This window comes from Lingula anatina, chromosome 2 (genome assembly GCF_051362555.1).
Source record: "Lingula anatina isolate TDL-2025a chromosome 2, LinAna3.0, whole genome shotgun sequence".
Lineage (NCBI taxonomy): Eukaryota > Metazoa > Brachiopoda > Lingulata > Lingulida > Lingulidae > Lingula > Lingula anatina.
In genome coordinates, this window is record NC_141768.1 from 15,531,674 (window position 1) to 15,556,127 (window position 24,454).

Here is a 24,454-nt window from a genome sequence, read left to right on the forward strand (position 1 = left end):
ATCCCTCTTAAACGACCTTCTAGCGTGAATCCTGTGCACGGATTCAAGTATAGGCCTATCTTGAGTAACAAATTGAAAACACATATTCTTGAATTTTAGTGTGATGTTAATGCACGGAGTTCTGCATCTTATTTTGGTATTAAAGCTTACTTGCTAGCCGTACTAGTTTTGCTTGCAGAAAGTTTAAGGAGAATTATATTCTTATCTTCAATATTTGTGGAATGCACATCAGAGGGCTATTTTTCCTACGTTCTGTCCTTCCACCGTTGGGAGAGCTCATTGATGTTTAACTTTACAGTTCAATCTCATACGTATGATAGAATCCTTGATATCTATCGTTTCCTCTACCTTGCCAGTAAGGTTGGTACAAAAACTGGCCTTAAGATTCTGTTAGTGTAGCCAAATCAGATGGTCTTGGCGACTTGAAGTCTTGGCGAAGTCGGAAGAAAAGAATCCCATTTAATATCAAAGAGCATCCGAACAGAGCCCAGCCTGCAAACTGAAACATTATATTGTACAGTTATGTTTATCTAAATATGTTTTATTGTTTATACATGTTTGTAATTGTGACGCAATTCAAGAATATAGACAGTTTCCTATATTCTGGTGTGTGTGTGTGTGTGTGTGAGTGTGTGTGTGTGTGTGTGTGTGTGTGTGTTGGAGAGAGAGAGAGAGATACCTGGGCGAAGTTCGTTATGTCATAGAAATAAGATCCATCCACGTTAAGCCATTTGATATTCGTTTGAGTGCCGCGGCACCTGAAATTGAATAAAAAGGTTGACAATTTAAAAAAAAGCTTGACAACTGAAAACACTGACAACAAAATCGGCCATGGGATGTTTACTATTAAATGCAAAGTTAAGGAGGGACAAACAGATTCATCAATAAAAGGACTCGTATATTGTTTGATTAATGGACGCCCGTGTATGAAAATTACGAAATAATTGGGGGGGGGGGGGGGGGGGGGGTAAAAGGGCCAATATGTAAAATAACGATTTTCAGAAAAAGAAAAGGGGTCTTTAAATCTGAAGGTATCAGAGGTACATGTACTTCTAGGGCCTACTCACGTCGGAGCGATGTTCCGTTTGGAGGTGATCTGTTTACAGAATGCAGCCAGTCCTGCGCTGATAACTATTGCACATGCCAATAGCAGTATAGTTTTTAAAACGCTCAACACAGCTGGTATCATGGTCACAATGTCCTGCCTAAAGTATTTTAAAAGTTCTGTAGACTTTTGCAACGGGTAGATTTACTTACAGAGTTAATACTTTTTGTTTTTATCAAAAATAGACATTTTATATATAACATAATATTCAAATAAAATACTAGCTGCGTCGTACAATATTGGGGATCCTCTTAGATCAGATTTGACATATAATACAACTAAGGTGCCGTGTATAAGATTTTCACTCACCCTTGTCTGCTCCTCGCTAGCACGGTATACATGCAATAGATAAACATGAACATTGCATTGACGGCGTTCAAGGCGGATATTATGGAGACAAAACTGCACGGTGTGTGAGTAGATGTCTTGGACACAAATCTAAACATCCACATATTATCTTCGTAACCCCACTTTCCAGAGGCAAACAGCAAACATTAGCCATTCCATTTTATCTGTATGATCCCTATTGAAAGGGAAACACTGGCGCTTCCTATGAAGACAAGGAAGTAAGTAACTGTAAGTAATATAAGCGTCACCCTAACCGCCATTTTGGCAGTTTTTCCGGGAGTATCTGTTCTTGTTGGATATATGGACCAATCATCGACTGACGAATGTAGTTCAGTGAGAGAAATTTATTGCTCTTTCCATTTTTCCTGGCATTTCTTGTGTGTTGCTAGGGTTAATTTTGGTGTCAACTAGCAGGCTAGGGTGTAAACTAAGTAAATGTTAATGTACCAGGTAGGTTATTCCATTTTCAGCTTTGGCCGCAACAATATTTATTTATTGCAGTAGCGGAGATTGTTAGGGAGAGAACATGGATGTGTAATGTTGTTCAGAATGTTCAATTGCGGATTAGTACTAGTTACAACACAGGTCGCCCAAGGTATTTCTCAAGAAATGGACATCTTAAGATTGGCCAGTAACTTTTAATTTTATTATTGTTTAAACCACGCTTTTAACAGTGCTTTTACTATTGTTGATTTGAGGCATATTGGAAAATAAAGTGCCCATGTTGAATGATGAGTTCAACAGTTTCGAAAAAAAAAGATGTCTGACATGTAGCAAGCGAAGTAGGTAGGGGACCAAAAACTGACTTTTTAAAAAATAAAGAAATACGTCAAATTTTTATTTTCTCAATTAACCTTGAAAGAGAAAATAATGTTCATTTTTTATCATTGCTTGAATAAATTTCACCCACTCATCCTTTCCTTTCATTGTCAATAAAATGTCTTTTCTATTGCCCACTATTTGTTTTTTCCACGATCAATTTTAAACAATTTTTCATTAAAACACAATTCATTTAACATGCTCGGATATTAATATGCTATTTTAGCAGTAATGGCATGTTTTTTTTTTCTTTGATATAAGTATTATTATTTCTTTTATGCATCTCGATGGCCAATCGAGATCATTGGCCATTTTCAGTCATGCACTATGTTTGCTGTATCTGATCTTGAATTTTATGGGTTTTTACAAATGTATGCCTTTTTGTTACGCTATTTTTTCTCAAACGCGCTGTATTAAAGTTTACAGTAAAATATTTCTAATAGAAATACGACTGGAGCGATAACACTAAAACTGAATAAATTCGTTAATCTTTTTTTTAATCTAGAATAAATAAAAATTACAGTAGATATACACAATGAAACAAAAAAATTAATTTGAACTCTTGATCATCCCCATGACAAAAGCCAGTGGTTACAGAAAAAAATGTTTCCTTAATCACTTAAGTGGCAATAATGTGCGGCAGAGCTACTATGCCTAAATTCAATTGCTTGAGATATTAACCTACTTTATATTGCGAATTTAAAAAGCAATTATCGACGTTCTTCAGTTTTAAGGCATGTTTTAAGTAATGGAATTACTCTTGAAAATGATGTACACACTTTAGTTTTAAGTGAAAATGCCAGGATATTAAGCATGAATCTGTCGTATTCTGTGAAGTTACTGATTTTCTTGAGGAATAGAATTTTGAAGTTTACATGTACCACATTTCATTCACTCACATATAAAAACGTCCACAACATAGTCTTGGACCCTATTGCATAGGATACATAAAAATACATGAATCAAGCTTCATACCACCAGCTATTAGTCTGGTCCCACTGTGTCTTAATATGTTGGGCAAACATTAAAACATCACGGAAACATGTGACGAATATAAGATTCCAGAGCAACTATCCCTAGCAACGTAGGCCTACATGTATATGTCCAGATTTCTTTACCTATTTATAGAAAATTTTGGCGCCAAAAGTTATGCACAACCTATAGAAACATCGTTGCAATTAAAATCTCTCTCTTTGTCTCTCTTTTATCTCATTCATCCACAATACACACACGCGGTTTAAGCATGTGATACTAAAATTCAACTGGCGATGCATGACCCAGCCCCTTTAAACATGACCTTCTAGCGTGAAGCCTGTGCACGGATATATAAGTATCTTGGATAACAAATTGTAAACACATAGTCTTGAATATCTATGTGATGTAAATGTACGGAGTCCTGCATCTTATTTTGATAGCTTTCTTGCTAGCCGTACTAGTTTTGCTCGAGGAAAGTTTAAGGAGAATTTTATTCTTATCTTCAATATTTGTGGCATGCACAGAGGTCTATTCTTCCTATGTTCTGTCCTTCCACCGTTGGAAGAGATTGATGTGTAACTCGACCTGCCCTAGAATTCACAATTCAATCTCATACTTATGAATGAATCCTTGATATCTTTCCTGCTACCTCGCCAGTTACGTCGGTATCAAAGCCGGTCTTCAGATTCAGTAAGCGTAGCCAAATCTTACTGTCTTGACGACTTGAGGTCTTGGCGAAGTCGGAAGAAAAGAATCCCATTTAATATCAAAGAGCATCCGAGCAGAGCCCAGCCTGCCCACTGAAATATTATATTGTACAGCTATGATAATATGTATAATTGTTTATATGTAATTGAAACGCTTAGCAATTTACAAGAATATAGACGATTTCTTAGGTTCTGGTGTGTGTGTGTGTGTGTGTGTGTGTGTGTGCGCGCGGGTGTGTGTTGGAGAGAGAGAGAGAGAGAGAGAGAGAGAGACCTGGGCGAAGTTCATTATATCATAGAAATTAGACCCATCCACGTCAATCCATTTGATATGTGTTTGAGCATCACGGCACCTGAAATTCAAATTTTAAAAAGAATATAAGAGACATATAAATAAGACCTTCAGTGCAAAGGTTGACATGAAAACACACCACGACTCAATCACGTTGAGCCTCAGCACTAATTGTGAAATAACATAATAAAAAAGAAAATAATTGTCAAAATTTTAAATTACGATAAAAAGGAAAAAAAAGGTTTTCGTAACCTCTGATAAGTTATCAGGTAGGATTACTTACGTCGGATAGACGTTCCCTTTGGAGGTGATGTCTTCACAGAACACAGCTAGTCCTGCGCTGATCACAATCGCACAAGCTAACATCAGTGTTGTTGAAAATATGCTAAACACAGCCGGTGCCAGGTTCAAGATGTCCTTCCTACAACATTTAAATTATTTAGACGATGTTTTTGTAATGGATTCGCAAAGAGTCCATACATTGTACATTATATTTTCATCAAAATTGCATGCATGAAAATCTAGATTTTCCATAAATAAATAAATAAAGTAGCTCGATGTACACTAGTGCTAATTATAGCTCATTAAATTTGCATGCAGTTATTATTGTGGCTATTTTTTTACTCACCCCTGTCTGCTTTTGGCCCGCAACGTATACATGCAATAGATAAACATTATCAACGCATGGAAAGAGGTCAGGGCGCACGCAATGGAGACAAAATTACAAGGCATGTGTGCGTACGTTTCGGAGGTGAATCCAAATACTGAACCTGTCCACTCCCCAGAGGCAAATAGAATGCATCTACCATTCCATATTATCTGTATGGTCCCTACAGAGACTGAAACACACGCGCTCCCTATGAATATGAGGAAATAAATAACTGTCAGTAATATAAGTGCCACTCTAACCGCCATTTTGTCTGTCTGTATTTTTTTAAATTTTTTTTTGGGGGGGGGGTGCATGTTTACGGTAATGACTCTTTTCAATGGGGGAAATTACCAATGCCTTAAATACATAATTTTGGAATCATAAAAAATGTGCCTTTATATTAAGCATTTCTAGTGTTTTTACTGTAGAACTATAGGGTGACCTGCTATCGCTCAGTTGAAATGTTCTAAATTTAAGAATTTATGGCTTAAAAGTTACAGTAGGTTCATATGTAAAATTCACAAATTTTACATTAGAAATGATCGACTCATTACCGTTTTAGTTGGTCGGTGCAGTCACATTACAGAAATGTTCCACACCTAACACAACTCTCAGTAGACAGTTGGACGATGTCGGAATTTATCTTATTTATTTTAACTTATTTATTTGTTGGTACTGCATGTAAGGATTTTTAACACATTTAAATCTTACATTTTAATAAGTGCGACGCGTGGTGACATAAATTTAATATGCCTATGTGCGTAGATAGATTCGATGGTTTATAGGGAAAAAGTGAAATGAAAATAAAAAATAACTGATAGGTTAAATCAGTAGTTAACTGAGCATACTATATTTCAGATGGGACCTGCGTAATCGACCAGAGAAACGTCACCTTTTTTTATTTTAGGTCATACTTGATTAATAATAATAATCTTTATTGAAATATGGCAATTCAAAGGTTGAAGTTATACATTAATATATATATTTTATTTATTCTTTTTAAATCAAATTTATTTAAGTCGAAGAAGCCTGGTCATTTTTTGGCCCTGTTGCACACTATAGGATGTCGCTCTCGCCTCCCTGGGGAGGATACAAATTAAACTGGCCTTCAATGCAGAACATCTTTTTTCTCTGAGAAATTACTTGACCAACTTTCTAAGGTCCACAAATAACAAGCACAACCATGCAATATAAGTGGAGTTTAAGTCTTGTTGGAAGCATTTTCTAAAGTCAAAAGAGCACATACTGTATACATGTATGTAGCTTTGTATTTTTGTTTGCTTAATTGGCGAATTCAATTAATGAACTGGTGTCACAATGACATCAAAGACATTATCAAAAGTTATTAAAACACGACTTCATTCCTTAGTTTGATTGATTAGTCATCAAAATAGGAAAAAAGTTATAAAAAAATGATTTGGGAAAATATTCCATATTAAATGTCAAGTCTGTATTTTCCAGGAACGCTGATGGTTTCTAGCTTATTGCAGAAAAAGACGAAGCTGTTAAGTTGTTCACAAAGGCTTCGATCCTGAGAGGTCTCCCGGTATAGTTGCTAAAACCAAATTGGTGGTCACAAGGATGCTTTTAGGGGGCAATCTGCCCCTCATTTTTGAGGGTACGGGTTGTCGTTGTTTTTCTGTTTCGGCATAACCGTAAAAGCAATTGGCCCATCTCCTGGTGATTGGCTTTGGATGCCCCGGGCGTGGCCTTCCGTGCGGATTCCTTGAAGATCGATTCGTTGTCTGTGTAGATCCCTACGGATTTTTGGCACCCATGTGGTCAGAATGAGGAAAGACACAAATTCAAATTCGTGCAAATGAGTCACCCTAAGTTTTGAACATCTTCACTATTGCCATGCCTCCTAAAACTACCAAAGGTGGAAGGAAAAGAGACCAACAAAAGTTCACCGAACAATTCCCGAACGGGAAATGCACGATGCCACCTATGATAATGCTACGGCCTACGGGCTTACGATTTTCAAAATATGTCAATGGTTTTAGCTTGACAGAACCATAGAGGCAACGGAGGATGTAAATCCGTACGATTCCGTATGATTTCTCACGGCCACCGTCTGCCTGCGCTCAGACGCTACACGAAAAGAGTTTTAAGGACATCGCATGGCAAATGTAACCTACGCTCTGGTTAATCTCGGACCAACCCAAACAGAACTACCCAATGAAATAAGTACATATAACGTACAAAATGTATTCACGATCAAGGCAAAAGAAAAATGCTCCGACATAAAGGGAAAAACCTCTCTACCTAAGGCCTCTGATAAGAGTAGAATGTAGGTTTCATGTTTCATAATTTTCACAATCTGAGAGACAGGCCTACCCAACTACCAGACTCGGCACCTACGGATCCAGAATAAACCGGTATATCAGACCACACCACCCGTTTTCAAGGTGTGTGTCAGATCGCATTACAGAGTATCATACCCCATCACAAATGCGCTACGAGGTTAATACGTTCAAGCATGTCAAAAAGTAAAAACATGCAAACTTCGTGCTTTTATTTACTATTAATTACACTATTATTTTACGCTTTACCACCCCACTAAAGTTGTAGACTTGGGTTTGTCTCCGTGCTAACATACACTTGATCCTTATTGTGCTTGTTGAGAACAGCCCTTGCCAGGTGCCACCTATCCCCAATTTATGTTCACACGCCCGTTGTTCTAAAATACTATTTGTATTTGCAGTTCAATTCAAGACAATGCTTACATGTACATAAACTTTGCCATACGGCCGACCATACGGTGTTAGTAATACAATAAACAGAATATAGCAAATATAAATATATGTAGCTCTTATGATAAGATACACCTGTACATATTTGTTCTTCACTACTGACAGTTCTAGAGAAATCTTCAATTCTGGTTCTTCGGTAACTACTATTTCGGCCAGATATGCCTACAGGTAGAGATATCTACACCGACATTTTCTTGACACCCCCTAAAGAGTATGTGTAGGACGCTTATCGGTAAATCCAGATTGCAATATTTACAAATTATGCTTCATATTTACATACCCGTTAGTAATCACACGATAAAAATAAGCACAGTTTTTCCGTGTAACACTGTTAGTAAACACCACTGACTACCAGTAGGTTCAACCAGCCTATTATTCAAAATGATATATATTATTAAGATACACTGTAGCACTGATTGGGGTACCTGTCTGGTCTCTTTTATAATAATCGGTATAATTCAGTCGGTATTTAATGAGGTGTATGAGACCTTCCTTGGTGATATATGTAGGCCTAGTCTAAGGTAACCTTCCACTTCTTCCCGGATATGCAGCATTTCATGCTGGCTCTGGTAAACCAAAACAAACGATTTCAAAGTTCGTGAAAATGATTTAGATTCTAGATCTCTCAATCACCTCTACTAGTACATACTTGGTAAATCCAAACTTCATGCACCATATAACAGTCAAAAGTATGAAGTTACAATATACGTAAGCCTCATCATTGACCTTGTAGTTGCTCAATGAACTTAGGATTTCGTCGTTCCGCAAAGATGCAGTCCAGTACATGTGTATTGATACCAACATGTCTACATACTAATGACATGACACAGTTTCATGTTTTTCAAATTTCAAATAAATCTGTTTGTATTTACATAAGGTCCTGAATACCCACTACTAAACGCCTCGTTGACTTGTGTTTTCTTCGTTGTGTTGACCTTGATGACCCATTTATCACAAAAATAAGTCTTACTTAGCACATTCAAATGCTTGTGCAGGTGGACATCAGTATCAGATATATCAATAACGTTTTCTGCATAGAATAATTCCAGTAAAATTTGCAGTATGGTAATAAATATATCTCATGCCATACCACATGCTTTACATGTAGATAATTTGCCGTGTGCATTACTTAACTGTTTCAAAAACACTGGTACATAATGGAAACCAATGAACTAACATGCATCGATTGTCTGTACTGGTCCTATAGTGCACTCTAAAACAGGAAACCGAATAAAAAACTGTACATGGCAATGATGAATGTAGAACATTATGTTCCAGTGGAAATACTGAAAAAAGTGAGAGATACGTTTTCTAGGCATTCCCGCTGTCTTGCCAGTTAGGTCTGCATTAAAGCCCATGACGTTCGTCAGATTCTGTGAGTGTAGCCAAATCGGACGGTTTTGGCGACTTCAAATCTTGGCGAAGTCGAAAGAAGAGTATCCCATTTAATATCAATGAGCATCCAAACAGAGCCCAGCCTGCCAACTGAAATATAATATTATATGAATGTTATAAATTAATCTAAATACACGTCTTTTGTGTAAGTTAGTTAGTTAGTTTTTTTTTTAACTGGGTGAGACAAATTAAAGAGAGAGAGAGATTTATACCTGAGCGAAGTTCGTTATATCATAGAAATTAGATCCATCAACAGTATGCCAGTTGATATTTGTTTGAGCATCACGGCACCTGGAAGTAAAATTCAAGACAAAAGACATACATGTATAAATAAGACATTCAATGCAAAGGTTGACAAATGGAAACACATTCCGACTCTATCCCTTCTGAATGTATCTATCAATCATCGGGTAAAGCCCATCCTCAACATACTCAAAATCTAACCTCTTCCAGGGCCACAGATTGATTTTTCACTAGATATTAACAGATATGTCTCTGGTTTAATAGATGGTTTATCTCAGCAAATATGTCCACAATAATGACTGCGGCCCTGGTAAAGGGTACTCAAAATCTCATTTTATAAAGATAGATGACCACATTTTTCAGTCACTTTAAGGTTTTAGTGTTTATAACATGTACAACACGATTCTTCAGCTCTGTGCGGCATTCAATCTTGAGCGTAGTTTTATCGAGGCGCAGCTCTTGTATGTCGCATACAGTGGATGATGTGTCTTTTTTAACCGACTTACACCACGCCTGGTGCTTCGTACAATAGGATGAACGCACCGAAGAGTATGAAAATACTGGTACAGGCAAGCCTGTATGCAAAATACAAGTCCAATTATCCTATTGTTTAAAAAAAAAACAGCCGTGGTAGGCCTATAAGGAAAGACAACAAAAACGGTTATTTGATCTGTACCTGCCACAGAGATCAGGAAGTTTAACAGTAAAATATAGGCCAAAGGAGGGACAAAAGAGTCAAATTTAAAATTATCATAACATTAACAAAGAAAAAATAGACCATAATTTTTGAGTAACTCACGTTGGAGCGATGTTCCGGTTGGAGGTGATAGCTTCACAGAATACAGCCAGTCCTGCGCTGATAACTATCGCACATGCCAACAGCAGTATAGTTTTTAAAACGCTAAACACAGCTGGTATCAAGGTCACAATGTCCTGCCTAAAATATTTCAACAATTTTGATTTTTTGTCGTAGGGTATATGTATATGCAGAAACGCTAATACATGTACTCTGAACACTTTATTTATCAAAGATAGATACTAAACACAGCTGGTATCAAGGTCACAATGTCCTGCCTAAAATATTTCAACAATTTTGATTTTTTGTCGTAGGGTATATGTATATGCAGAAACGCTAATAGATGTACTCTGAACACTTTATTTATCAAAGATAGATACTCCTGTTTCACATGTGGTTATTCAAATAAAGTAACACATGGATCATCGTGGTTAAGATTTCACACAGTTACGGTGACGAGTTAAATAGGCCTATATCAATTCACTCACCCTTGTCTACTCTTCGATAGTAAAGTATACATGCAGTAGATTAACATGAGCATTGCATTGACAGCGCTCAAGGCGGATGTAATGGAGACAAAACTACACGGTGTGTGTGTAGACGTTTGGGAGACCCATCTAAATATCCAATGACCTTCGTGATACCACTTTCCAGAGGCAAACAGCAAACAACGCCCATTCCATTTTATCTGTGTGATCCCTATAGAAAGGGAAACACAGGCGCTTCCTGTGAAGACAAGGAAGTAAGTGACTGCAAGTAATATAAGTGTCACCCTAACCGCCATTTCGGGTGTTTTTCTGGGGGCGTCTGTTCTTGTTGGATATACTAACAAAGTAAATGTTAATGTAGGTCAATCCATATTCAGCTAGGGTCGCAACTCTATTTATTGCAGTAGCGGAGATTGTTAGTGAGAGAACATGGATGTGTAATGTTGTTCAGAATGTTCAGTTGCGGGTAACGATTAGTATTAATTACAATAAGAGTCGTCCATTGTATACGATATACAAGAGTATAATTATCGAGGCGCAGCCGAGATATTTGCACTCTTGTATGTCGCATAGACAAGTAGCATAGACAAGTAGTTGTAACTGCCTTGTCAAGCTTTGGCCAGCCCACAGGAGCAGTAGCCTACCCAATTAAACCACTACATACATGTATAACACATTGCAGCAGTGCAACGTGGTAGTCAGGTAACTAGTAGCGACACACCTGACCACACACTTCTCCATTTATATATTTTATATGAGATCTGAGTTTTTTTGGGGGGAAAAAAAGCATTTTTACCTAGGCGTACCATTGAAACTGAAATATTCCATATTAAATGTCAAGTCTGTATATTTACTCGAAAAATGAAATGTTCAATAACTTTTATATCTCTTTTTATTTATTGCTTTAATGAATTTCACTCACTCATTCTTCCCTTTCATTATCAGTAAAAAGTCATTTTGCCTACTATTTGATTTTTTTCTTTTTTCTTTGATAGATTTTTACAAAAAAATTTATTTAACACAACTAATATGAAATATTTGGTATTGATAGGATGCTATTTTATCAGAAATGACATATATTTATATTTCTTTGTTATTATTATTATTTTCCACGCATTTTTGTGACGAAATTGGGGATAATGTCGCATCCCAAGCGTCCGCCAATTAGTGCTTATGATTTTTTCACTGCCTCCACCTAGATCTTTAGAGGAAAATGAAATTATATGGATTGATTGGCCTATCATTATAGGATTGTTCATAGACACTTTGGAACTTTGGTGTGTCTGAGCCTAGGACTGTTCCTTGTTTGGGTGATTCCATTGTTATCCACATTGAAATTTTGCACTATCTTCCGAGACATTTGGCTTCATTGAGTGAAGAACTTAAACTTAACTAAAAAATTTCGAGATTGATAGAGTTGTACATGGGTTCTTCTGAATTTTAGTGACGTAGGGGTTTAGCTCTCCCTGGAGGAGTAACTGATCCTATTTTTTTTTTTTTTTTTTTTTTTTTTTTTTGTAATTTCTGATCTCATCTTAGAACGATAACAATAAAACCTGAAAATTTCGTAAAGCATTTTAATTCAATCTCGAATAAATGAATAAATGTTACAGTAGACATACAGAATTAACAAACAAACAAACAAACAAACGAACCGTAAAAGAGATTAACATACTATCAAGCCCTTGGATACAAAATGGGAATTCATCTTTAATCATTAAAATCGAATGTGCGAGAGAGATACATTACTTCAACTGCTTGAGCTGTTTTAATCTTCTTTATAATGCAAATTTTTCGGCCGAGGTCTATCTATATGTATCTATAAAGCCATTACCGACGTTCTTCAGTTCTTCCGCATGTGTAAAGTAATGGAATAGCTATTGCAAATGACGTACACGTATAGAAAATGAAAAAGCAAGGATTTTGGCATGTAACCGTCAGTGCTTCGCTTCAGCCACATGTAATTATCGTCTCGATAATGTATCAATGCATTTGTACTAAATGTAATCTTATTCCTTTAAAATTCTAACTGTTTGAAAAATAGAAATTTGAACTTTTGGGCACTTTTATACACCTTACATGCATTAAATACCCATTTATTTACGTATAAAAACATCCAAAACAAAGTTTTTGGACCAAAACAAAGTTTTGGATCCTAATCTAATGCACAATCTACATGAAAGCCACACAACTCAAGCTTTATACTATCAGCTAGTGTAAAGGTCTGGTCATGGGCCTTCTGGGTCTATTGGGTCTTTTAAAAATATGTTGGGTAATAATCATATAGTGGTAAACATCACGGAAACACGTGAAACGGAACCTAAGGAAGCATCTCCTCTCAGACGCGAAAACTTCCTCTTCCACGATAGTTGGACCTAAAGGAACACATTATAACAAGTATCCTACATTGTCTTCAATATTGGTTGAAGTCATATTTCAGCCCCTTAAACATCTATGAAGCCTGGGGTTTATACCATTCCCTCTCCTTTGGTGGCCTTTGGATTATGTAAGACGATCTTCTCGACTTGTGCTCTTGGTGAAGTCGGAATATAAGCACTCCACTTAATGCCAAAGAGCATACAAACAGAGCCCAGCTTGCGCACTGAAAATAATTTGTATTAAGTTATATCAATAAATTCAAATGTGTCATTTTAATTGTTGTGACACAGGAATTATTTTAATAATAAACACTTCTGCATCAATGAAAATAATAAATGCGACTTTTTACCGTGTAGATGCGCCCTTAAAAAATGGGGTCATGTCGATACTCCCCCGCGCCGATACTCCCCCTCACCAATAATCTCCCTTACTAAATTTTTGTATGTTATGCGCTACGAAACGACCCCACAACGATAGATCCCCGCATCGATACAGCCCCGGTAAAATTGCCGATGTAGGCGCACCGTTACTCCCCCACACCGATACTCCCCCACATCATTGCTTCCCCTCATCGATGGTGCGGCAGCCCGGGAGCCACCGGTCTGCCGCTAGGTGGCTTTTAACCAAACCGGAAGTTCTAGAATTTGAATTGCGTGCATTTTTTTTAGATTTATAGGGTGTCAGAAACGGTAGAATATCTCGACTACTAAGGGTATGAGAGTTTTGTTATGTATACTGTCATCTTTAGAAATAAATTTCAAATGATGTGAGATGTTCCTCGAGTTGATCTAAACCCTATTTTGTGTTCAAAAGTGAATTTGAAATCGAAGTTTTACCAAAGCTGTAACGGGAGTTCAACTTTACCTCTAATGCTTGCATTTTTAGAGAACAGGTTCCAACTTCAAATTATCAGTAAGTTGTGGCAAATTTATTCAGCTTTCTGTCAATGTAAGCATGTAAGGAACTTTACCGTTATCCAGGAATGGCACAAATCAATTCACACCCGTGTATGTAAAAAAAATCGTACTTGCAACAACCGTAAGGCAGCCTCGTTTTGACTTAGTACATTCTAGTTGTAATCTAACCTCGTTTTGAATTCCCCACCCGCACAATATTGTCTATATAGAGAAGAGAAGCTTGCACAGGAAGAATGGAGGAAATATGAAAATACAAACATTTCTTTTTTATTTTGTAAATAAACATTTATCTATTACATGAGGCCACCCGCTGCCAGTTTCTTTTTATTGAAATAATAATAAAAACAAAACAAACAAGACTTTTTTATCAATTTAATTTGCTTTTTTTTGTTACATATGAACCACTATAAAACATTTAAAACATAATATCATCAACAAAAATATCAATATTGTGAAAGCCAACATGGATTAAAGCTGATGCAAATATACATGTATATTTGTGGCAAAAATTATTTTTTACTTTATTAATTTACCTGGGATCAGAAATTTATTTCACTGATACCAGTTAGTCCTGTACCAGTCTATATTTTCATTTGAATTTATTTCTGTAAGTGTCATAGTGGTGATTTCACAGCCAAACTTCATTTAAAAACTTTCACATTTAATGATGTTACATGAATCTGTTAATGTATTTTATTCATTAGAAAGAACTGTAACCAAGTTTTAAAAGAATGTTTTCAGTTTTAAAAGGATTAAATAGCTTTATTTATGGCTTCATGATAGCTGCTTGAGCTTCTGTCATAATTGCCAAGGAATGGCAAAATGATTAATCCTGGTCCCTTTCATGTTCTTCAAGCCTAGAAAAATATTAGATTAAAACATTTAAAATATTTAAAAACTAACATTCAAAAACACTTTTCTAACTGCATATATCTTTACACACACACAACAACAACAACACACACTAAAATCAGTATAAATAATAAACCACAATCTTGATAATAGGGAAGCTGGTATCAATCGAATTATCTAAAACAGTACTCTAAAAGTGTATCAATATTGATCAATGAGCTCATCATCAAGAGCTGAGCAGTGGCAAACATGCTAATCTTCAAATCAATAAAATTCCCATTTAAATGAAGCTCTGAAGTCTACAAACTACAGTGTTCACAACTATAATACACTAATTATTGTACTGGTACACAATATTTATAAGTTAAAACAAAGGAGGAATTTTGTTAATATAATGTTCTTTTTTTCATGAAACATTTTTCCCTCACATACTTATAACCTATGTGTTTGTGTGTGTGGGAGATTTTAAACAAAAATAAACTGTTCCTTCGAACAAAAATTTGCCTATGATGGCTATCACAATTTGAAAACATATACACAATGTTATAGCACTTGGCATTTTATGATGCACAGTATGCACATATGTATTGCAAATGGTCAACAAATGGGGGTAAAAAATGTAATAAAACTTATTTTGACTAACAAGTTTTCCCCCATATTGATATCGTACATTTGTACCCTGCCAAAGGGGCAAACATGTTAAAAGTCAAAATTTGTTATTCATATTTTTAAAAGATGCTTGTGGTTGGTTTTCAATTTTGTATCTTTCACAACTATAATTTACAAGCATGTGTGGCCCCACACTCATACCATGCACACACATGCAGGGCAGATAACACTGCTTTTCACTGACATCAACATCCAACAACTATAAATCGACTTTCCCACACCTTGGACAGGGATCACAAGGAAAACACATGGGTAAATGTCCTAGCTAAGCTTTCTCTTGGGCATGATATATTATTCACTTTATGATAAAATAAAAAAATATGTTCAAGTGATATATACCAACAAATTGATATGAAAAGCTACTCACTACTTGGCAATGTACATGTATATTCAGCTTTGTAACACTGACATCTTAATTGTTATAATTGTTTTTTGGGCACTCTTGTACATGATAATAATAAATAACTGATAAATATTTTTTATCAGTTTATACAAGTTTCACTCCTTTTTCATGGAAATTTCAAAATATTACTTTATTTTTGTTTTTTTTTTTTTTTGTTTTTTTCATCTTACTTAAATCAAAATGCAAAGAAATAGCATGAAAAGGAATATGCAGAATATCTAAAAAATGGCTTTCATATCCTCAAAAGTGACCTATCCCCCTCTCATTATATATCTATCTATACAGAATCAAGTATACTACATGTCATTTTGCAAGCCATTTCTATTAATAAACAAACAAGCACAAAAAAAAGCATAAGAAGGCAAATACTCAATATTTTATTGTGACATTCATACAAGACATGAGGCAAGACTGCCCCCACATTCACTCTACTGTGATCGCCCCAACCACACACACTGTCATTTCATGAAGTATTTAATCTAGTTAACTTCAAAACACAAAAAAATTGCATGAAAATGCAAAAATTCAATATTTAACTACGACATTCATTCAAGATGTAACACAAGACTGCCCATGTAGTTACACTGAACATTGCAAAATATACTACCTGTCGGAAATGTAGAAAATCAATAAGTTACAGGTTAGGTTCCTACCTAAATTTTTTACCTGTTCAAAATCAAATGTCAAACTATTAAAAAAACTGAACAGATAAAGAAAAATCACTGTTATCTGCATTTGGCACAATTCAAAAGAACGTGTTTACATTTGGGTTCTGTGTGCCGCCATTTTGGAACACGACAGTAACTTGTCAGAAGATTCAGTGAAACCGATACTTAAACACTACTTTGGTATATAAAACATAGCTTGAGAATATACTTTATCGTTCTGTCAAGTGCATTAGTAAAATTATCAACATGTCAGCGTATAAACGTCTGTACATCTTACCTGTCTCTATGCCTGCTTCTCCCGCCAAATCTGTGTAGGCCGCCGCTTCAGGTTTTGAAAACGAGGCCAAATCTAAAGTTCTCCAAAATAACCGTCATATGAGCCGGTGGCTCCCGGGCTGCGGGGGAGTATCGGTGCGGGAAGTATTGGTGCGGGGATGTACCGGTGCAGGGGAGTATCGGCGTATAGGGATGTTGCAATTGGTCACAGCTTGCATCGCATGCATACACATAGTCAGAAAGTAACAAAATTTGTTTATACATACAATAACATAACATTGTAGCGATGTAAACCTTTGTAAATAAAGGTTGGACCAATTGCAAGTCTTAAAATTGTATCGAAAAAGTATCAAAGAGTCAAATGCCACATTCTTAGTTTATTTCTGGGAAATATAAGGCTGCAGCCAGTGTACTGTGTAGGGGGGACATGTCTTATATAGAAGAAGTAATATGTTATATGACTGTAAAATAAATTTGATATACATATCCCGTGTTTGCAGACACTGTCATATATGGTTAATATACATGCAAGGTTAAGAGCTTCTTTTTCTTAAATAGCCAAAATTTTCTTTCAGCCTTTTCTACTGAGAGAGAAAGAGATACCTGGGCGAAGTTCGTTATATCATAGAAATTAGACCCATCCATGCCAATCCATTTGATATGTGTTTGAGCATCACGGCACCTGAAATTCAAATAAATATATATATATATATTCCACTCCCCAGAGGCAAATAGAATGCATCTACCATTCCATTTTATCTGTATGGCCCCTACAGAGATTGAAACACACGCGCTCCCTATGAATATGAGGAAATAAATAACTGTCAGTAATATAAGCGTCACTATATATATATAACAGGCATATAACATGAAAACAAACCACGACTCCATCACATGTAATGCCTTAGGCCAAATTGTGAAATAACATGGTAAAAATACAGAATAATTGTCAAATTCTTAAATTACGATAAAAAGGAAAGAAAGGTTTTCGTAACCTCTGATAAGGATTACTTACGTCGGATAGACGTTCCCTTTGGAGGTGATGTCTTCACAGAACACAGCTAGTCCTGCGCTGATAACAATCGCACAAGCTAACATCAGTGTTGTTGAAGATGTGCTACACACAGTCGGTGCCAGGTTCGTGATGTCCTTCCTACAACATTTAAATTATTTTGATGATTTTTGTAATACGCGGCGAGTTCATACATTGTGCAGTTTATTTTCATCAAAATTACATGCATGTTAATCTAGATTTTATGTATATAGGGCCTAAATAAATAAAGTAGTGCGACGTACAAAAGTGCTCATCATTATAGCTCATTAAATTTTACATGCAGTTATTATTGTGACTAGGTTTTTACTCACCCTTGTCTGCTTTTGGCCCGCAACGTATACATGCAATAGATAAACATGATCAACGCATGGAAAGAGGTCAGGGCGCACGCAATGGAGACAAAATTACACAGAGGCGTGTGTGCGTACGTTTCGGAGGTGAATCCAAATACTGAACCTGTCCACTCCCCAGAGGCAAATAGAATGCATCTACCATTCCATATTATCTGTATGGTCCCTACAGAGACTGAAACACACGCGCTCCCTATGAATATGAGGAAATAAATAACTGTCAGTAATATAAGTGCCACTCTAACCGCCATTTTGTCTGTCTGTATTTTTTTTTTTAATTTTTTTTTTTTTTTTTTTTTGGGGGGGGGGGGTGCATGTTTACGGTAATGACTCATTTCAATGGGGGAAATTACCAATGCCTTAAATACATAATTTTCGAATCATAAAAAATCTGCCTTTATATTAAGCATTTCTAGTGTTTTTACTGTAGAACTACAGGGTAACCTGCTATCGCTCAGTTGAAATGTTCTAAATTTAATTAAGAATTTATGGCTTAAAAGTTACAGTATAGGTTCATATGTAAAATTCACAAATTTTACATTCGAAATGATCGATTTATTACCGTTTTAGTTGGTCGGTGCAGTCACATGCAGAAATGTTCCACACCTAACACAAGTCTCAGTAGACAGTTGGACGATGTCGGAATTTATCTTATTTATTTTAACTTATTTATTTGTTGGTACTGCATGTAAGGATTTTAAACACATTTAAATCTTACATTTTTAATAAGTGTGACGCGTGGTGACATAAATTTAATATGCCTATGTGCGTAGATAGATTCGATGGTTTATAGGGAAAAAGTGAAATGAAAATAAAAAATAACTGATAGGTTAAATCAGTAGTTAACTGAGCATAATTTATTTTATGTAGCCAAATGTTAACAAGCACAACGAAGCTCTGTTTTTGCTCCAAAGTAAATAAGAAAAGTCCATATGATTGATAATTGTCATTTATTAATGACGAAGCTAATAAAATACGTAGTTACAAAACTGGGGAGATAATATAACATCTCCCCAACTATATAAGTGCCATAATATAAAATTAATAAAGTGTAATAAGTGTAACCAAATTAATGAAGAAAATTATAAGTAATAACAACAGCTTAAGGAGCAAAAAGTTGGCACAAATAAAAATAAAAAGGCCAAATTATAAGAAATAACAACAGCTGTAAGAGCCAAAGGCTGGCATAAATGAAAATCAAAGGCTTCAACAAATGCAAAAAAAAAAAAATATATATATATATATATATATATATATATATAAAGACAACACAAGGCAGGTGACAGGGGATGGCGGAGGGTGTAAAATTAAAATAAAGAAACGCAAGAAATTATAATACTCTGAAGCTGCTGAAATTGCGTGTACATATCATCGCAGCTAAAAGGCTGAATGACTTCTCGCTGATGCAGCTCGCAAGAAGTAGTTTCCTAAAACTCATATAAAATTAACTGTGTGCCTGGATACACAGCAGCTAAGACAATTTGACCCTGGACATCTGTTATCACCTTGCCTTGGTCAACTACTTAAGATCAAAATGTGCAGACACAAGACCTAAACCCAGACTACTTCCTATAAACAAAGCGTAGATGGATTACCAACAAAGCTATTACCACCACTAAAAACAAACCATTTCCTACATAAATACAATTAATTATCTTAATTGTAGTTTTATGTAGCCAAATGTTAACAAGCACAACGAAGCTCTGTTTTTGCTCCAAAGTAAATAAGAAAAGTCCATATGATTGATAATTGTCATTTATTAATGACGAAGCTAATAAAATACGTAGTTACAAAACTGGGGAGATAATATAACATCTCCCCAACTATATAAGTGCCATAATATAAAATTAATAAAGTGTAATAAGTGTAACCAAATTAATGAAGAAAATTATAAGTAATAACAACAGCTTAAGGAGCAAAAAGTTGGCACAAATAAAAATAAAAAGGCCATAAGATGTGAGAGAAGCTCACATCCCCGCCAACCGAGGAGTGCTTGTTAAAGATTGGAATGATAAACCACATTCGATCTGACATCTGAACTATGTGCTACTAAATAAAAATTTAGTGTGTAACTGCAAATCCACATCCTAGAAAGAAAAGGTACAGTTGATTGGGGGGAAGGAATAGAAACTGGCAACCATGAATAAAAATAGGGGAACCCAATAGGGTAAAAGGTAATAAAATGGTGACCCATCCCGTTAACATTTTTTTTTTTTTTTTTTTTTTTTTTTAAACATAAAATACAAAAAAATTATGAAAAACAAGACCGTCTATATCTCTAAAGGAGAAACTACATGTCCAGGTGTAAATAAGCGGACACACATACATAGATAAATACATATAGATATATATGCTTACAGGTTAAAAGAATTAATGCGGATATATTTTTGCATGGCGTTGGAATGCCAACGACCAAGTGTTTGAATAAGGGATTCGGAATATCCCAATTGGGCAGCATACGTGGCTGCCCCAATCCGAAAGCTATGGCCTTTATAACGGCTGATATCCAATCCCGCAAAAGCAAGGGCTTTAGATAATTCTGAGGTAACGTATGAATAAGTGACCGGCGCTCCATCAATAAACTGAAAGAAAGGACCAAAAGTATGCGTAAACATTTTTTGATAATGTATCAAGGCTTGAACCGGGCAAAGTACAGGGTGAGATGTACCTGTCAGAATGATAGTTAAGGGTTCATTTCCCTTCTGAGTTTTATGATGCCGGAAGGTTAAATGGGCTTTTGGGGGATCTGTGACTAAATGAAAGGATACGTCTTGAACTTGGAGCACCTGTGACGATTCATTGCGTGTTTTAACTGTGATTTCTCCCAAGCGAAGAAAGGCATGAAAACTGACTAAAAAAATAGCTTTCAATAGTATTCGATTGATGGCCGAAGGCACCGTTTTTTCCATAGAAAAGACGATTTTTAATAAAATATCTCTAGTAATGGGTAAGCGGGCGTCCTTGGAAGGGAGCACTTTGTGACACCCCTGTAACAATTTCCGCACTAGAAACAATTGAGTAGGGTCAAACACATTCATTAATTTGTGTAGGTAGCTAATAGCTGAAATGTGAGATACAATAGAGCTAGCACTATATTGTTGTTCGTAAAGAAACCCAATAAAATTACAAATGTCTTGTAGAGTCAATGGCAAAGTAGAGGAGGTAGGGTTATTGTAAAGGAAAAGCCTCCAGGAACGCTTGTAAGCTGTTCGTGTACCCTCTGACAATGAAGCTTGCAAAAGTAGTTGAGTGGTGGGAGTCAAAGCCGCAACAAGTGATGGGGAATGGGAGTCGGTTCTAGGTCCAAAAGTGGGAATGTGACCCTCGCCTCCTGAAATTGAGAGCGGGAAAGTTTGTCTGCAACAACGTTACATTTACCAGGAATGTGTTTGGCTTTAAAGAGAATATTATGCGTTAAACATACCAAAACTAAACGCCGAATCAAACACATAACTAACTTATCTTTACTAGACTGTTTGTTGATAATATGTACAACAGCCAGGTTGTCTGAAAGGAAAAGAATCTTCTTATTGATCAGCTGAGATTTCCAAATTTCCAAAGCAATAACAATAGGAAACAGTTCTTTGACTGTGATATGCCAAAGTGCAGCTACTTCATCCCATTCATTAAAGAACCAATGACAGCCAAAGACCGCCGCATAACCTATCGACCCCGAGGCATCTGTGAACAAGTGTAAGGTATCAGACGATTGCCAAGACGATGGTAGCAAGACTGATTTTCCATTAAAGTGACGTAAAAAATGAAGCCACATGCCTAGGTCCGCTCGTGCTTCACTATTGAGTCGAATATAATGACGCGGGCGCCTAACACCCAGAGTTAAATCAATTAAGCGGCGTAAGAAAGCTCTGCCCGGTACTACAACTGAGCAGGCAAAGTTTAAAAGACCGATAAGAGATTGTAATTCTTTCAATTGTACCTTTCTTCTGGAAGAAAGCTGGGAAACTAAAACACAACACTTGTTCAATTTGTCCTGTGGCAAACGACTTACCATTTGCAGTGAATCTATTTCGATGCCGTAAATAGTTAAACAAGTGGTTGGAGTAAATGTTTTCTTTGCATTAATGGGAACGTTAATCCGTTTGCATAAGGCAAGAAAATTTTGTAAATCAACCTGACACTTATTGGACATGGGTGGTCCAATGAAACAGAAATCATCCAGTATATGGGACATGGCCGAGGCATGAAATTTTTCCAACATAATCCATTGTAGAGCTGTACTCAGTGATTCAAATATTTGGCACGAACAGCTGGCACCCATGGGCAAACATTTCTCATAATAAAATAAACCATTCCAAGAGAAACCCAGCAAATGATAATCCAACGGGCTAATAGGTAAAATGCGGAAAGCATCTAGAATGTCAGACTTAGCTAAAAGAGCACCTTGGCCGAAATGTTGGACATGGGCGATGACAGTATCAATTGAGTCGTACTGAACTGCAGAAAATTCTCTGGGAATATTAGAATTAACCGAGTCCAGGTGGGGATAGGAAAGGTCGTGAATAACACGGAATTTTTGAGGCTCAGATTTAGGAATAACGTGTAATGGTGAACATTTAAAATCTGTAAGAGGGGGAGTAAAAAATGGGCCAGCAATCCGCCCAGAAGATAAACCCGATTCAATGTAATCCAAAATCGCACCAGGATGAGCACGTGCTGATAAATGATTATGAGGAGTGTGAATACTAGGAGTCGCGGTGCAATGTAGGCGGAAACCCTTGGAAATACCATTGATGAGAAAAATAACCTTATGAGGATCATAACCTTGAAGTTCCAGCTGTAACTGGGTATGGTTTATTGGAGTTGGGAGACAATTTTGTGGGCGGAGACTGCAACTGGGCAGGGTGGGTGCGGCATTTGATTCTAGGATGCGATCCCTGGCAGTGCTGGCAACAGTGCTTATATTTGCATGGACTAGTGACACATTTTTCCCCCCGATTAAAGGCAAAACAGACGCCTTGACGAAATGGACGTAGAAAAGGGGGAGAAACATTCATGGTTGCCACTTTTAACCGTAACTCGGGGATAACTTTTTTCCCACGGGACCAGTGATGTTGCTCGTAATTTGCGAAAGGCGTCATCATAAATACGCCAAGCATTAGCATTGGGAAGCTTACTTAATTCTCTAATAGTTGAACCGTACTTAAGTAACTTCACAGACTCGTTTGGAAATTTTTGTAAGAAAATCGCTGAAAAGACAAAAAAGGCATCCGTCCATTGGTAAAGCGTAATCGGCGATTTCTGCGAGGGCATATGGATCACTTCAAATTTCATTGGCTGGACCTTGATAGCGAAATCATCATTATGGTTGGAGGGAAGAAGGAGCCGGAAATCTATAAACTCATTGTTCCAAATCTTTTGCTTCAATTTGGGTGGAATTAAAGCTCCTAAAGGAATGCCATCAGTTAAATCTACAGGTAGAGCTGAAGTGGCATGACTCTCACCTGTGAAAACATTGTCGATCAGACCACTGATACTGTGTATCTGCTGTTGAACATGAGCCTCTTGAAGGGAGGGGTCGGAAGAAGAAGCGCTCGACATCTCTGTGTTTGATGCAGTTTGGTGAGCAATAATACGCTGTGCCAACAAATCATAGTCGATAACAGGTGTAGTAGAGGTCGATTCCGTCTCTGAAGTAGGTGCGGCGGTGGGTCTCGGCCTCTTGCTTCTAGTAGCAGTTGATGCCGCAGCCGGTCGTCGTTTGCTGGAAACTGAGCGCGCATTGGAGACACCCGACATCCTCGGCCGCCTACTCCTCCCGGGAGTGGCCTTGGGAGACATAGTAACTAAAGACAAAGGAAACTAATAAGGTCACACTAAGGCAACTGAATGTACATATGACATAATCAAAAAGAAAATTCTTCGGGCCAGGTAAATAAAGTAAACGGCATCTACCCACAAATAGCCTGAGTAGATATGCCATAAGCCATAGTTTTATTAAAAGTGTAACAAAAAAAAAATATATATATTATATTTCCTAGTCCGCCGCCAGAGCCTATCCAAGCAGGCAACAGCCTCAGCTCAGCCTTGCATTTGAAAACAGGGATATCCGGTAAAAATTGACTAGACAAACACACAAACAGCTGGGTGACTCCCCAAAAACCAGGAGTATAACCAGTAGCGGATCCAGAGATATTTTCTGACAGTCTTCCAAATTATCTTTGTTGCGCCATCCCCCATTTTTGACCGTCTTCCGACAGAAAAATTTAGATACCCGTCAATGTAAACTTAAACATCTGACCGTCTTCCGGAAGACCCAGAAGACGGCCTAAATCCGCCCCTGATAACAACTCCCCAA

At 36.7% G+C, this 24,454-nt stretch overlaps 5 protein-coding genes and 1 long non-coding RNA gene across 6 annotated transcripts; all 6 read right to left on the minus strand.

The window, feature by feature from the left end:
• Nucleotides 1-81: 81 nt before the first annotated feature.
• On the minus strand, nucleotides 82-2,003 carry LOC106157446 (uncharacterized). The gene is made up of 4 exons (XM_087005835.1): nucleotides 1,415-2,003; nucleotides 1,068-1,205; nucleotides 680-758; nucleotides 82-499 (listed from the first exon to the last, which is right to left on the minus strand). Exons 1-4 carry the CDS (start codon nucleotides 1,555-1,557, stop codon nucleotides 380-382), a joined length of 480 nt encoding a protein of 159 aa, XP_086861961.1. The 5' UTR covers nucleotides 1,558-2,003; the 3' UTR covers nucleotides 82-379.
• Nucleotides 2,004-2,762: 759 nt separating this feature from the next.
• On the minus strand, nucleotides 2,763-5,382 carry LOC147763424 (transmembrane protein 179-like). Its single transcript, XM_087003260.1, has 4 exons — nucleotides 4,875-5,382; nucleotides 4,530-4,667; nucleotides 4,229-4,307; nucleotides 2,763-4,047 (listed from the first exon to the last, which is right to left on the minus strand). Exons 1-4 carry the CDS (start codon nucleotides 5,207-5,209, stop codon nucleotides 3,955-3,957), a joined length of 645 nt encoding a protein of 214 aa, XP_086859386.1. The 5' UTR covers nucleotides 5,210-5,382; the 3' UTR covers nucleotides 2,763-3,954.
• Nucleotides 5,383-7,385: 2,003 nt separating this feature from the next.
• Nucleotides 7,386-11,143, minus strand: LOC147763425 (transmembrane protein 179-like). The gene is made up of 4 exons (XM_087006599.1): nucleotides 10,571-11,143; nucleotides 10,086-10,223; nucleotides 9,256-9,334; nucleotides 7,386-9,133 (listed from the first exon to the last, which is right to left on the minus strand). Exons 1-4 carry the CDS (start codon nucleotides 10,864-10,866, stop codon nucleotides 8,996-8,998), a joined length of 651 nt encoding a protein of 216 aa, XP_086862725.1. The 5' UTR covers nucleotides 10,867-11,143; the 3' UTR covers nucleotides 7,386-8,995.
• Nucleotides 11,144-12,733: 1,590 nt separating this feature from the next.
• LOC147763426 (transmembrane protein 179-like) lies at nucleotides 12,734-18,411 on the minus strand. The gene is made up of 4 exons (XM_087006457.1): nucleotides 18,100-18,411; nucleotides 17,750-17,887; nucleotides 17,338-17,416; nucleotides 12,734-13,172 (listed from the first exon to the last, which is right to left on the minus strand). Exons 1-4 carry the CDS (start codon nucleotides 18,387-18,389, stop codon nucleotides 13,023-13,025), a joined length of 657 nt encoding a protein of 218 aa, XP_086862583.1. The 5' UTR covers nucleotides 18,390-18,411; the 3' UTR covers nucleotides 12,734-13,022.
• Nucleotides 14,225-16,861, minus strand: LOC147763427 (uncharacterized). The gene is made up of 2 exons (XR_015333209.1): nucleotides 16,736-16,861; nucleotides 14,225-14,723 (listed from the first exon to the last, which is right to left on the minus strand). It is a non-coding gene; the product is annotated as an uncharacterized LOC147763427 (long non-coding RNA).
• Nucleotides 18,412-19,071: 660 nt separating the features above from the next.
• LOC147763428 (uncharacterized) lies at nucleotides 19,072-24,265 on the minus strand. The gene is made up of 2 exons (XM_087006092.1): nucleotides 23,601-24,265; nucleotides 19,072-21,469 (listed from the first exon to the last, which is right to left on the minus strand). Exons 1-2 carry the CDS (start codon nucleotides 23,935-23,937, stop codon nucleotides 20,493-20,495), a joined length of 1,314 nt encoding a protein of 437 aa, XP_086862218.1. The 5' UTR covers nucleotides 23,938-24,265; the 3' UTR covers nucleotides 19,072-20,492.
• Nucleotides 24,266-24,454: the final 189 nt, after the last annotated feature.

Coding starts and splice junctions, on each gene's coding strand:
- LOC147763425 (XM_087006599.1), bottom strand. CDS start 10,866: ATGGCGGTTAGGGTGACACTTATATTACTTGCAGTCACTTACTTCCTT. Junction 9,335..10,085: donor AACCGGAACATCGCTCCAAC/GTGAGTTACTCA, acceptor TTTTACTTCCAG/GTGCCGTGATGCTCAAACAA. Junction 9,134..9,255: donor ATATAACGAACTTCGCTCAG/GTATAAATCTCT, acceptor ATTATATTTCAG/TTGGCAGGCTGGGCTCTGTT.
- LOC147763424 (XM_087003260.1), bottom strand. CDS start 5,209: ATGCACCCCCCCCCCAAAAAAAAATTTAAAAAAATACAGACAGACAAA. Junction 4,668..4,874: donor CGGGCCAAAAGCAGACAGGG/GTGAGTAAAAAA, acceptor TAAATGTTGTAG/GAAGGACATCTTGAACCTGG. Junction 4,048..4,228: donor ATATAATGAACTTCGCCCAG/GTCTCTCTCTCT, acceptor ATAATATTTCAG/TGGGCAGGCTGGGCTCTGCT.
- LOC147763428 (XM_087006092.1), bottom strand. CDS start 23,937: ATGTCTCCCAAGGCCACTCCCGGGAGGAGTAGGCGGCCGAGGATGTCG. Junction 21,470..23,600: donor GATCGACAATGTTTTCACAG/GTGAGAGTCATG, acceptor TCTCAATTTCAG/GAGGCGAGGGTCACATTCCC.
- LOC147763426 (XM_087006457.1), bottom strand. CDS start 18,389: ATGGCGGTTAGAGTGGCACTTATATTACTGACAGTTATTTATTTCCTC. Junction 17,417..17,749: donor AAAGGGAACGTCTATCCGAC/GTAAGTAATCCT, acceptor TTTGAATTTCAG/GTGCCGTGATGCTCAAACAC. Junction 13,173..17,337: donor ATATAACGAACTTCGCCCAG/GTATCTCTTTCT, acceptor AATTATTTTCAG/TGCGCAAGCTGGGCTCTGTT.
- LOC106157446 (XM_087005835.1), bottom strand. CDS start 1,557: ATGTGGATGTTTAGATTTGTGTCCAAGACATCTACTCACACACCGTGC. Junction 1,206..1,414: donor CTAGCGAGGAGCAGACAAGG/GTGAGTGAAAAT, acceptor AAAATACTTTAG/GCAGGACATTGTGACCATGA. Junction 500..679: donor ACATAACGAACTTCGCCCAG/GTATCTCTCTCT, acceptor ATAATGTTTCAG/TTTGCAGGCTGGGCTCTGTT.